Source organism: Sylvia atricapilla, chromosome 6 (genome assembly GCF_009819655.1).
Source record: "Sylvia atricapilla isolate bSylAtr1 chromosome 6, bSylAtr1.pri, whole genome shotgun sequence".
Classification (NCBI taxonomy): domain Eukaryota; kingdom Metazoa; phylum Chordata; class Aves; order Passeriformes; family Sylviidae; genus Sylvia; species Sylvia atricapilla.
In genome coordinates, this window is record NC_089145.1 from 2507221 (window position 1) to 2519860 (window position 12640).

The 12640-nt window shown below is 37.5% G+C and overlaps 1 protein-coding gene and 1 long non-coding RNA gene across 2 annotated transcripts in view; one reads left to right on the plus strand and one right to left on the minus strand.

The window, feature by feature from the left end:
- Positions 1 to 3677, minus strand: part of ANO3 (anoctamin 3) — a 79206-nt gene extending 75529 nt beyond the window's left edge. The window contains exons 1-2 of the mRNA XM_066320469.1: positions 3361 to 3677; positions 2411 to 2482 (exon numbers count right to left, since the gene is read on the minus strand). Of these exons, the coding sequence (XP_066176566.1) occupies positions 2411 to 2482; positions 3361 to 3571 (283 nt within the window). The 5' untranslated portion in view covers positions 3572 to 3677. The remainder of the gene's footprint in view (positions 1 to 2410; positions 2483 to 3360) is intronic.
- The window catches only part of LOC136362165 (uncharacterized), a 123499-nt gene that overhangs the window by 49766 nt on the left and 61093 nt on the right, over positions 1 to 12640 (plus strand). The gene's annotated exons all lie outside the window — the stretch shown is intronic.

Consider the following 12640-nt stretch of genomic DNA (forward strand, 5'->3'; position numbering starts at 1 on the left):
CCCAGTAACCTCCACCTTCTGTGTCTCCCACCAGAGGTGGGAGCGAGTCAGGAAGAGGGGCATTCCAGTATGCTGAAAATTCAAAGTTCAAAGTTATTATGTTACAGAAGCTCAGTGCCAATCACTTTGGTAGAATGCATCAATTCCTCATACTACAAACTCTACTTAATACCTAAAACTGAGAGGAAAAATAACACAAATCCATAATGCCCTTGATCCCATTTATCTGTATAATTAACAAAGGTGTAATATACATTATCTTTTTACTTCATAAATCCATTAACATCATTAACTAAAGTTGTCCAACAGATTTATGGCCTCATCTATAGTCAACTGCCGGGTTAATCTCCTTCACACAAGATAATTTTGTCAACAAACAACTCAGGAAGAGGAGAAAGTGATTTGGCCTACATTTCTGCAACACTGCCTAATTAAAAATTTACCACATTCACTTAATTCAGCTTTCTTTCATGTTCTCAGGAGAACAGTTTGAAAATGTTTACTAAGATGATGATACCCATTAATAAGCCTACTTTTCAAACTCCATGAAACTGCCAGACTACGTACAAAAGCATTGTTTTAACCTATCTGGTGGTCAAAGTTGAAGCTGCAATATTCCTTTTTCATGTTTTTGGTTTGTTTTTTTTTTTTTTTTTTCTTCCCCTCCCCACCTACATCCAGATTCAGGATAAAATTGAAAAATTTGGACTTCTAGACAAATTCTTACCCACACAAACACTGAAACACAATACTAAAGCACCAACAAACTGTATTTTGAAGGTACACAGGCCATTTTGTTACCTGCACTTTTTAACTATCCCTCATTTCTCTTCATGACTCTAACAGATAATGCTGATATAAAAATAAGGCAATTCTTACTACTGAACTCTAGGATTTATTTTTAAATACTATTTTCTTTCTTGCTTGTAACTGAATAACCCAATCAGTTACATTTCTATAAATACAGAATAACTTCACAGATTTCACTTAGGTAATTTGGGATAGACTCGACATGGGAAATTCATTAATCAAGTTAGTAAAGGGCAACTATTTAAATATTTTTTTCTTCTACAAGCACAGCTGTAGTCAGAAGAGAAGAAGCATCCATATCGAAGTTTAATACAATATTGAACTGAAAAGAATCGATCTATCTTTTCCTCAGTTACTGAGCCCTGCATGTATCTTTTTAGGTTAAAACTAAGCAATGTGAACACAGAACAGCATCATTCATTAACTATAAGAAAGAATTACTGCTGACATGTATAAAAACACAACAATATCACCATGTGTATGTGTAAGCCATTCAGTGAAAAATACAGTAGGATATATATAACAAAAAAAAAAAAAAAAAAAAAAAAAAAGGGAATTATAACAGAAAAATCTAGTATCCATGCTTGCCAACCAATCACACTAGGAAAGTGCAGCAGCTTTAACTGGAACACGATTTCCTTATATAATTTTCATGCCAAATTTTTGGTCTGTGCCATGATTTTGGAATATCTGGTTTTGAAGAAGTATTAAGTTCACTATTTCCAGTAGTTACCCATTCAGGAAACCTTGAGAAGCCTTTTATCTATGATATGTTTTAGGCATCAAGAAAAGTCAATGCTAAATCATGTGAGAGGTGAGCAGATCCAGCTTTCTGAAAGCAGGTATCTTTTATTCAGCATGAAGACATGATTTCTAGCTTGATGCTTCATCAACTGTGAGCAAAAATATCTTTCATAGTAGTTGTGCAAGGTGCAGCAATATCTTTGTGTCTGTATGGGTAAAACAGATGGCCTGGGAATTTCAAAACTACTTCATCTTGGAACTTGTAAATTACTTGTGTGTATTTACAGGTTCAATTTGCAGTTACAAGGATGGGATTCTTCTAACAATAACTTCTTTCCTACTTACTCTCACTTGATTACAATATCAAAATGATAGTAAAGCAGTACAAATATTTTCTGCGTTACTTTTTTTTTTTTTTTTTACTTTCCAAATTGTAATGCTTTTTATATGTAAATGTCTAAAGCAAACATACAAAAATATCTAAAACCAAAAACAGCAGTAGAACTGCAACCAGGATAATAGTGAATGACATGACTATATGGGAAAAATAAGTGAATAATAACTTCAAAGGAATTTCAAGTACATTGTTCAAAATTATTGCTTTATGAAGGACTGTTATTGGAAAAGGATACACTGAATGTATAACACTTCTCTGTCTTTAGTCCCTACTATTAGGCTAAAAGGTGAGACAGTATCAGGAAATCTATGATAGCACACATTTCTTTAGTCACACTTAGTCCTCTCTTTCAAAAAAAATGGAAGTTCAGGGTAAGTATGGCCTTTCCACACTTAAATACTGTGAGTATAATCAAAGAACCATTAATTTATCATTACTTCATTTCAGACAACAACTTACCTAAGAATGGATCACAATATTCCGTATTAGACAGCTTAAACAAGTTGTTTTCCAAAGTCTCCATCACTTTAGCTGGAATAAATGCAGTATCTGTATCAGCATTCACATGTATTTTATAAGTTAAAGAAATCTTTACTGTAAAAAAAAACTTTTTAAAGGTGTCAGTAATTCAAACAAAAAACTTTGGACTAAAATTTTGAAGAGCACTTTCTATCAATAGAAAAAAGAGCAAGATAAATTTAATGAAGACTTTCAGTCTGCTCCTGAGAGAAATTTAACTCAAATAATCACTAGAACAATAATTAGTGCCTAGTGCCTATCAAGATTAAGGAAACACTTATCAAAATCTACTACCAGATGAGTTAATTTATTCTACAAAGGTTCACACACATCTGGCAATAGAGGATGGCAATAGTTGGCAACAGGTGACATACAGTGATTGGGATTCCAACTAGACTAGTTTTTCTGACAAGGCATGTACATCTGTTAAATTAGAGATCCTAAAATAAAAGTAGTTCCTTATTCCACACAAGCTAAAATTTGTAGAGATTTTCTCCGTTTGTTCTCATTCTTTCCATACCACTCTTCCCTGATTCTACTGCTCATGAATGAACGTATCTTCTCCTACATGTTCATATATAAAGACTTTTTTGCCAAAAACCTAATATCTATTCTTTCTTTCTCTAGGACAGACAACAGAAACCTTCATACTTTTCTCCAGCATAAATTAGCAAGACTTTCTTGTCTTATCACCTGTCATCATAAAAAAAAAAAAAAAAAATTAGTTTAAAACTCACTTCAAGCACTATAAAGTTCCACTCAAGAACCTGTTATTATGGTATGTGTAGATGCTTTGTGCAAAAAACATTTCTTCAACAAACTGTAGATATCTAAATAAATCAGAGTTTATCAGTGCTGCAATGAACTCCTGAGAGAGAAGAACCTCCTACCTCGTTCTGACACTACATCCACTGCAGCTGCTGATGTCCCTGCACTTAAAGGCTGAGGCTGGGGCTGTGGCTGCACACGGTTTGGCTGCAGAAATGATGAGTGCTTGCTCAGGCTCTGAGGATGTGTTTGGCTCTGGGCGAGGCATGGCATAGATCTTCTAGAAGGTTTTAATGGGTGCTCTTTCACTGTCTCGCTCTTGCTTGTATTCATACCTGAAAAAGCCAAAAGATGAACAACATAATGAGTTCTACCGTATTAGGCCATGACAAAGAAAAATGGCTAATTATGAAACCACTTAATACGCAACTCAACTAAACAAAAATGTCACGCTAGAAGATTTGAAGTTATTAAAAAACAACTTAATGACTAAAATACAGATGCTAATAGTATTCCATTCTGTAAAATATTTACATTTTCCTTTCAAAGCTACAAAAATTTCCCCTTCACCATTATGGAAATAAAAATAATGCTCTTAATCCTTTCACCTACTGGATAACCTTTGTGAAAAAAAATTGCAGAACAACAAAAAAATGTGGCAAAAAAGTCTCCAAACATTCCAGGGTCAGTTTGAACAAGGCAGCTGTGACAATGATTTACTCTTAAGAGCTGTTTCTGAGAGACACAGAAATTAAGTTGCTTTCCTAAGTTTACATGGAAGAAAAACTCATTATTATACACCTCTTGATTCAATAGAGAGCATTGACACACACAATCCTTGTAAAAATTAATTCAACACTGAGCAAAATCAACGTCCACTAGCGTAGTTAGTGGACTATTTTTCTGCCTGACAGAACAGTTTACTTTATAGCACGTTTTTATAAATCTTAGTTTCTTAGTGATATATTTTACCTCTTGGCTCTGCTGGAAATAATTAAGTAATCTGAACATTTCTCCTTCTTGGAGAGCCAGGAACTTCCAAGGAAGTTTCCCCATCAAAGTCAGTACCACTTGAAGAAGGACATCAGACCCAGCAAGTCTCCTTCTCATGTAAACTCAGTGCAAGTGTTTAAGTTTCCTGTCTGACCATCCAAGAGCCACAGTGGAAGCCATACCTGCACCACCTGAGCTGGGACTAAGGCCTGTGGCGATAGGTTTTTGATAAGTTGTGGTTTGCTCCTGTTACCCTCCCAGTGTCTGGTTTATTTTGGTTTTTACCCCAGGTTTTCCCCTCCCCTGTCCCTCTGTCCTCTCTCCTGGCCCTGTCCTGTGTTAACCTGGGGCCAATCACCCACCTGCCCCACCTCCTCTGCCCCCCGGTTTAAATGTGACATGGTCGGAACGTGGTTTCCCTACCAGCTCAACACCAGGTTTCCCATAGCAGAGTCTCAGAGGTCCTTAAAATAATTTAACTGTGTTGCAACAAACAACAGATCGAGCTGGGTGCCTCCAAGGAGGAGTGTAGTGGCTTGAAGGTCAAACAAGAGAGAGGCTCCAAGTCAGAAATACAATTTAATGAGAAGAAAAGGTAAAAAAGGTAAAATAAAATTAATGCAATAATACAGAAAGACCACTGCCAGAGTCAGAATACAATCTGAGCAGGGTGATGGAAGCAGTCCAGGTGAGGTGGTCTTCCTGAGGCAGTGATCCCATAGAAAGGTCTGGGAACTCTGGTCCTCTGGGAATCCAGTGAGTGAGAGCTGCTTCTACTGTCCCAAATCCCAGCTTATATCCAGGTGAGAATGCTTGGCTCCTCCCCGTGGGCGGAGCGTCTCGCAATGGGATGATGAGTCATCCAGGAGGTCCTTGATGGCCCATTAAAGAGAGAGAACTCCCGGAGGGAGTTATCTATGAGTCATGGGCAAGGCATTGATGGGCCATTAACTGAAGGCACCCCAGAGGGAGGGGGGTTTGGGAAGAACCCTGCTCAAACAATTGGATTCATCAGTTCATGAAGATGGTGATAGAATACATCCTATACTACAACCCAGGACAAGGAGAAAAGGAAATGCTGAGGTTTTATACCCTCACTGTCTAAGCACTCAAAAGTCTGGGGCCAGGGCCATTGGCTTCTTCCTTGTTTCTGAGAGTCCCCCTGAGTGTCACCTGCCCAGAGCCACAGGTCCCCTGGGCTCTTTGTTACACAAAGGGTCAACTGGTTCACTGCCTCTAGTCTCAGGCTCCTGACAGCCTGAGCTCAACCTGCAGCTGCACACCCAGCTGCCTGCACTACACATGGTCCTCAACTTCAGAGTCTACAAAGAAGGTCCTTTGATAAACAGGATACCCCCCATATTTAACTATAATAGCTAAGGTTTAAAAGGGCCTTTCCTTTAAAAACTTCCATTAAGCTCACAGAACATGCTTTTGTTCTGTGCGTTTCTCTTATCAAGAAATGCAGAACTTCGTTAGACTGAAGAGAACTCTTTCCAGTTCTGAAGCACAGCACAAAGTGCTCTTGGTCAGACAAATTAAGTATTTAGTACCAAGTAAAGGTAGATATCTAGTACCAGGTAAGATCCTGTTACCCCAGAAGGTGCCATAGGTCTTTAAATAAGTATATACAGAAAAGAACTCTGCTTCTTAATAAAAGGATGCTGTATGCCAGCAGAGTACACAGTGGGCACTGGGTTGGCACCCTTGACAATGCCTTGTTCAGAGCAGAGCAACGCCACATATGTCTGTTGTGCTACTTTGAAGGTTTCTATGGAGTCTCCTTTATAGTTCTTCTTAAATGGACATGTTTTTTAGACAAAAATCTACAGTAGTTAGACACAGCAATGGGTAATATAGAATAATATATAAAAACATATACTTTGTAATTGCTCTGCCAGTAACTATGGATCCCATTGCGTAATTATTACTGTTGCCAAAGAGAAATGTTTCCTTCATCTATACTGGAGTCAGTATTCGTAGCAAGATTAATTACTATTAACCAAAGAAATTTATGCTAAGGCAAATAACACATATTGGCATTTAATTTTAACCCCAATTTAAGTGATACATATAAAAAAATAGGATATAATTCTTTTATGAGGTAATGCCTCAATTAAAAAGAAAAGTATTCCCTTTTGCTCTCTCTTACTCTATATTCCTCTGTGTCATTTCAAACAGATTCCTTAATACCATGCTGCTTCTGCTTGGAGAAAGTGAGTCACAACAAAGTCATCTCATAGCAGACTTGCTGTTATGCTAGTGGTATGAGCCACCTTAAAATTTTGAAAAGTTAATTCATACTCTGCTACTTTGTCAGAGTCCAGTTCTGTGATATGCCAATTTTGATGGCACTCGCTGTTGCATGCAAATGCTTACCCAGCACGAATAGCGTGTGGCTGACATCATCAACCAGGTCACTAAATTGATTTACTGAAATTATTTTCATTCCTTCCTCTCTTTTTCATAAATTCATTTTCTAGACCATATCTTTCCAACTAGAATTTTGTTACACACTCCTTGCTTGTTCAGGGATCTTTTAATCTGCAGTAGTAGACATGAAAAAACCTAGCAGAAAAAGAAACCCAGTAGTTTTTTTATTACAACTCCATTTATTTGTTCTATCCCTACAAAATATTCCTCTGGCAGCTAGCATGAGCATGGAAATGATCATAGCATGAGTATAAAAATTTCTTATGTTGGCAAAAAAAAAGTGATTAATGCTGATGGTTTAATTACCCCCTCCCTTTTTTATTTTAGCACTTCTGCCTAGGAAAGTCTTCTTTCCAAGGGGATTCCTGTTACAGAGGCAAATCTCTACATGGCTCAAAGCCAGAACAGAGAGCTGCATTATGTCTCAGAGGAGCCTGATAGACCAGGCAGGAAAGATGGAGTTGGATATTATAAGCTTTTCTGGTTTTTAACTTAGTATGTACAATTTAATGCATGCTCAATATTATGCCAATCTAGAAAGACTCCAAATGAAGCAATCTCTCAGAGTCCCTCAGGTTTTGGCCATTAAAAACATAAAGGAAAAATTTTGCTATGCCTCATTCTGTGAAATACAAGCTCAGATGATAATCTTGGTACTATTAAGAAAAAAAAAAATTGTCTTTCATTTGCTCCTAATTTTAGATGAGGAAAGTTTGAGGAAAGCTAGCCCATATTAATTGTTAACTCAGTGCTGGAAGCAAGTATGGATCAGTGCTAACCTCCTAAAAACAGCCCAGTAACTATTCCCAATTTAATCCAGCATAAATCTCAGCATAAAAAAGTAGTTTCTATATAAGTCAAATAGATAATATCAACTTTAGAGATGTGCTATTATAATAATATCCACAATCTATATCAGCAACATGCAAGTCTTACCAACTACTCATTGTGACACCCCGCACCAAAAAGGGAAGGGAATAAATGCACAGACGCTCATGGCTGAAAAGGAACAGAAAAACTCAGAGGGTCTTCAAAATCTTACAAAGATCTATTAGTGAATTACACGCTTGGCATGGAAATCATTATGTTAGTCCCTTATCTCCTAGTATAAATACATAGAGGTGGATTTTGAGTAAGAAGTAGGGTGAAAGAAAAGAGAGAGAGGGAGAGTTTAAAGAGAGGGAGAGGGAAAAAGAAAGAAATGTAGAATTGAAAGATCACCACTCCTGGCTCCAGTGCTGATTCAACTGATGGGGTGTCCAGGGTCCCATTTGATAGTTAAGCTTTCCCCCTACCGTGGAGCTAAATTTCTCACTTTCTGTGCAAAGTAGTTATCAAGTGCAGCTTGTTCTTCTAGACTTTTTTGGAAAGAGTTTGGAGGGCTTCAAGGGTCCTTGGTGATCTTTATCCTCCCCTACTGAGTCGACCTTAGGTCAACAGACCAAACCCACTCCTCAAGCTCATTCTTGTGCCTTACTGTGTTGCGCTTATCTCCAGGACAGGGACATTTGTCCCAGAGATGGCCTACCTCTGTATGGCCCCCTTCAGCAGCTACATCCTGTTCTTTTCACAGCTTGCTCTTACCAACAATCCTTGATTGGCTCTTCATTCATCTGACTATTGGTATTTGAGCCATGCATATTACCCCCTTTTCTTCTGGGCTTCTACAGTCATGTGATCACAAGTCTGAAAAAAATGTCTTCCTAATGGTAAAAAACTTGCATAAAGCCTTTGCCTTTACATACTGCACATCACAAATTATATTAAATGTCATTCATAAAACACATTAACCAGACTGAGAATTTGATAAATCTCAAATGGTTGTCAATGGCATCATTGCAATTAGAATTTTTAATCACATAAATTATGAAGAAAAGCTTGCAGCATTTTTCATTACATTTAAATGTGAAAGCATTTTTACAGTGTCAAGTTTAAAACTCAATTTTGAAGATCATGTAGTTTTCAATTCTCAGTGGATGTAACTAGTACTGTTAAAGAATAAGCTTACTCTGAGTGGTAGCTGCATTCTACAAACAAAACTTTAGTGTAGGATAATGTCTTGTGTTATGTAACCAAAAAAATGTTTATTCTATTTTTCCATCTGTTGAAACCAGTTAGGGAGATGTTTTATTTCTTGAATACCCCATTCCTCATAACTCCAGGGGGGAGTGGATGGGCGCCTTCTGTTAATGTGGAGCTGTTAAAATGGGATAGGGAAACGTTTGTTATCTTTTCCACAAACCATCCTCCCTCCAGGGGGATATGTTCCTGTAATGGGCAATTGGGGGTCATCACATGGCTGAAAACATTAAATCAGCCCATTGGGAGATGCTCCATGCAGTGTAGGGTGCCAACCTCTCCTACCTAGATAAAAACTGAGCCCAGGAACACCAGGTATCCTGGTTTTCCATTGGACTCCTGCAAAAAGACTGGACCCATCTCGCCATCACAGGACCCTTTTCTACAGGACCAGCTCTGCTCCAACAGAATCACATCTGCCACTCCAGGAGGACTTACTTTGAACTACTTCCAACACCCTGACCAACAGGGTGTCAGGTTGTGTTTCTGACTCTGTCAGGGTTTCTAGGATTGTTTGCTCGGAGTTTTTTGTTCGGTTGGTTGGTTTTTGTACTACTACATTTTTATTCTTAATATTCCTAGTAAAGAACTGTTATTCCTATTCTCAAATCTTTGCCTGAAAGCCCTTAATTGCAAAATTATAATAATTTGGAGGGAGGGGGTTTACATTCTCCATTCCAAGGAAAACTCTAGTTTTCCCTGGCAGGTATCTGTCTTCCCAAACCAAGACAGATAATTAGTCAAAATCTGAAAAACCATAACTAAAAAAATACTTAATAAGGAATAATAACAACTTATTTCAGTAACAGCAGAAGTTTGCTTATCTATTTCCTTGCATATAAAGGGTATTCAGCTTCATGTATTAGACCTACATTTGAGTAAGTCATCTATACTTTCCTTTACTTATATAAAAGGTGGAATCAAACTGGATAAACTCTATCTTCCTTTTATATTCCTACAGAGAAAAAAAATACCAAAGCAGTATTGTTATTATACTAGCACTCTTAAAAAAATCTTATCATGGTTGGAAAAAAAATTAATCAGTCTTTTTCTTGAGAAGAAAAAGAAAACAAGAGACACATTATAAATGCAACTGAGAAAAAATATACTACAAACACCTTTCTTCATGGGGGATGCTGAAAAAAGAAAAGGTGCTACCACTGCTTTTGTCATTGGGCCAAGGGCCAAAAAGACCACCTAAGCTGTTAAGTACTAAAGAGAGACAACAAGGAGGCTCCATGCTTTTCAAGGTGTTGTAGCAAGTAGGAGACTTGTCTCTGTACCGTGTTCAACTTTGTTTTTGTTTTTTGTATTATTTTCCTTCATTATTAAAACCTTTTTTGATTTTTCAAGACACACTCGATCATGCTGTCTCTGTAATTAATATTAGTAATTAATACTGCCAGGCTGGCCCTCAGAACTGTGGGTAAAACCCAAAGTGGCCCCCACTGGGAAGGGTGGCCCAGCCAGCCCCTCCACTTCTCCGTAGAGAGCAGGGAGCAAGAGAGCTTCTCACAGATTTTTTGTTCTTAAATACATTATCAGAGAGGAGTTTCCAGTTTTTCTAATTGCCTTAGCAGTACGCCAATTCTAAGAGGCAGCCAGCAACTGGTCCCGCCAGGTAGGGAAGAAGTTGCTAGCAGCTTCTCACAGAGAATCACTTCCATGGCTGGCTTTTTTCCTCTTCACCAAAAATCAGTTATTGAAAAACAAGCACACTAAGTACCATGCAGTAGGAAGACAATCTGCAATGTCCTTTATAAAATATTTAGAGGTAATATCTGTTAAAGGTACCTAGAGCATACACTTAGCAGCACAGTTCACATTTGAAAAAAATAAAACTAAACAAAACAGAGAGAAATGATGGGGTTTTTCTTCTCTTCATCTCCCCATGACTGTTATTATTCCCACTTTTTAATTGCATTAAAAGCTAAATCAACAATTTTAGAAATGCATGATTACAGGTAAGTGTAAAGCTTAATCCACCTTCCACCTAAAGATCAAATATCTTAAGTGTGCTTTTCCAAACTGAAGATACTGCAAATCAGCTGCATCCCCTCAAAAGCGTCTATTCCTACCCTTGTGTCTTGACCCTCTGCTCAGGGCATCTTATCCACTGCAGAGACATTACAAGAAAACATGCAAAGCCAACGCAGAGTTGTTCAAGCAAACATTTTTTCTTATTAATGTGTTTCCAGGTTCAGTGTGTTCCAGTAGTTGTTACTTTTGGTTTATTATTGCTGAGGTGAAAGAAGGAGGACAAATACTCCCAAAGGAATATTCAGCATGCCTGGCTGTAACATGCAAGACTGGATAGATCCTTTTATCCCATTTACTCTTTAAGGTCTCTATTTTTTCCTGAGAAAACACCATGTTTTCAATTTTAAAATCAACTATGCATGTATGCATTTTTCAAGTTGTCCTATTTGGAAAAGAGGTCAGAACCCATGCTGCTGAGAAAGACAATTGAAGATGGGATTTGGTACTCAACCAGATTGTCTTTAAGCTTGGTTTTACTGTTGCAGACATTAACACCACTCCTGAGGAGACTTTTCCTTTACTCTGAATTATAGCAGCTGTTATGTAACTTACTCTCTTCTCACATTTTCATATAACTTGGAGAGAAGCACATGTGTTTCGATTCCCCAGTACTTGTAGATATTACTGTATTTGTTATTCCTTTATGTATTTTAATTTAAAGCAGTGACAGACTGCTGCCTGATGTTTGGGAAGGATTACTTTGTATGGTAAGCACACTTCTGAGTAAAGTAACATACATCTGTTTTACAGTATTACACAGTTTCCAAAGTAAATAATTGAAACTTCCTACTTTGCTGGTGCATTGTTTTTGCAATAAATTGAGTAAAATATTATACTATTAAGATGTGTAATGAGGTATTACGAATAATTCCTATTAATGTTATCTGGTTATGGGATATAGTACTCCAACATTTCATTAAACATCACGTAGACTGGAATGAGGAATTTAAAAGAAATGCATTTATTTCAATGACTGTAACCTCCATTTGTCCCATGCATCTCATACACCACATACACATTGTTCTCCTAGTGTTTTGTATCTGGGATTAGTCTCAGCCATCTTTTAAATTTCTTTTAACAAGGTCCTCTTAAACCAGTCAGAAAGCCCTTGGTACTTTATTGGGGAAAAAAAAAAAAAAAAAAAAAAAAATCAAACCCATATCGACACTATCCCTTTTCAAAAGACATTTATGATGTTTAGGCAATAAAACCTGGATTTTTTCCAGAAGATCAGAGTACCAGCCACAGACTCCTGAACTCTACAGAAGATACTGTGGTGAATTTGTTGTGCATGTCACAGGGAATACAAACCATGTGACAGCTTAGACATCCTCCTAAGGTCTCAACATTTTTATAAGAGACTCCAGTGGACCTCACTGGAAGCAGGAACTTACCACTTTCCTCAGTTATAAATTTTGCAGTTTTTCTGTTATCCTTTCAAGTATTATAATTAACCTGAGGCCCACGTGAATGAATATCGTTGTCTGATTGTACTCTCCAAGAAGGAAGGAAAATCTGCAAAACTCTAGCACTGACTTCTGCAGAGGAAAAATGTGTTCTAATGTCTTCAGGAACAACTAGGTCTGAAAGAATAAATCAGGTTCTGGAAGAATGACTGCAGGGATCTTTAGGAGAAATGAGTCTTAATGTCTCTATGAACATCAAGCTGTGCAAGTTTGTTACAAAATCCAGACAGTTTGAACTTCTGCACATGAGGGTAGCAGGAGAAATGGGTCTGCGCAAGTCTATTGCAGGACCCAGACAGCCTGAATTTCTGATGGATCCACAGAATCCAGACAGCCTGAGCTTCCAAACTTTAGTGGAAAATGACAATACATCTTCAAGGGGGAATTTGTA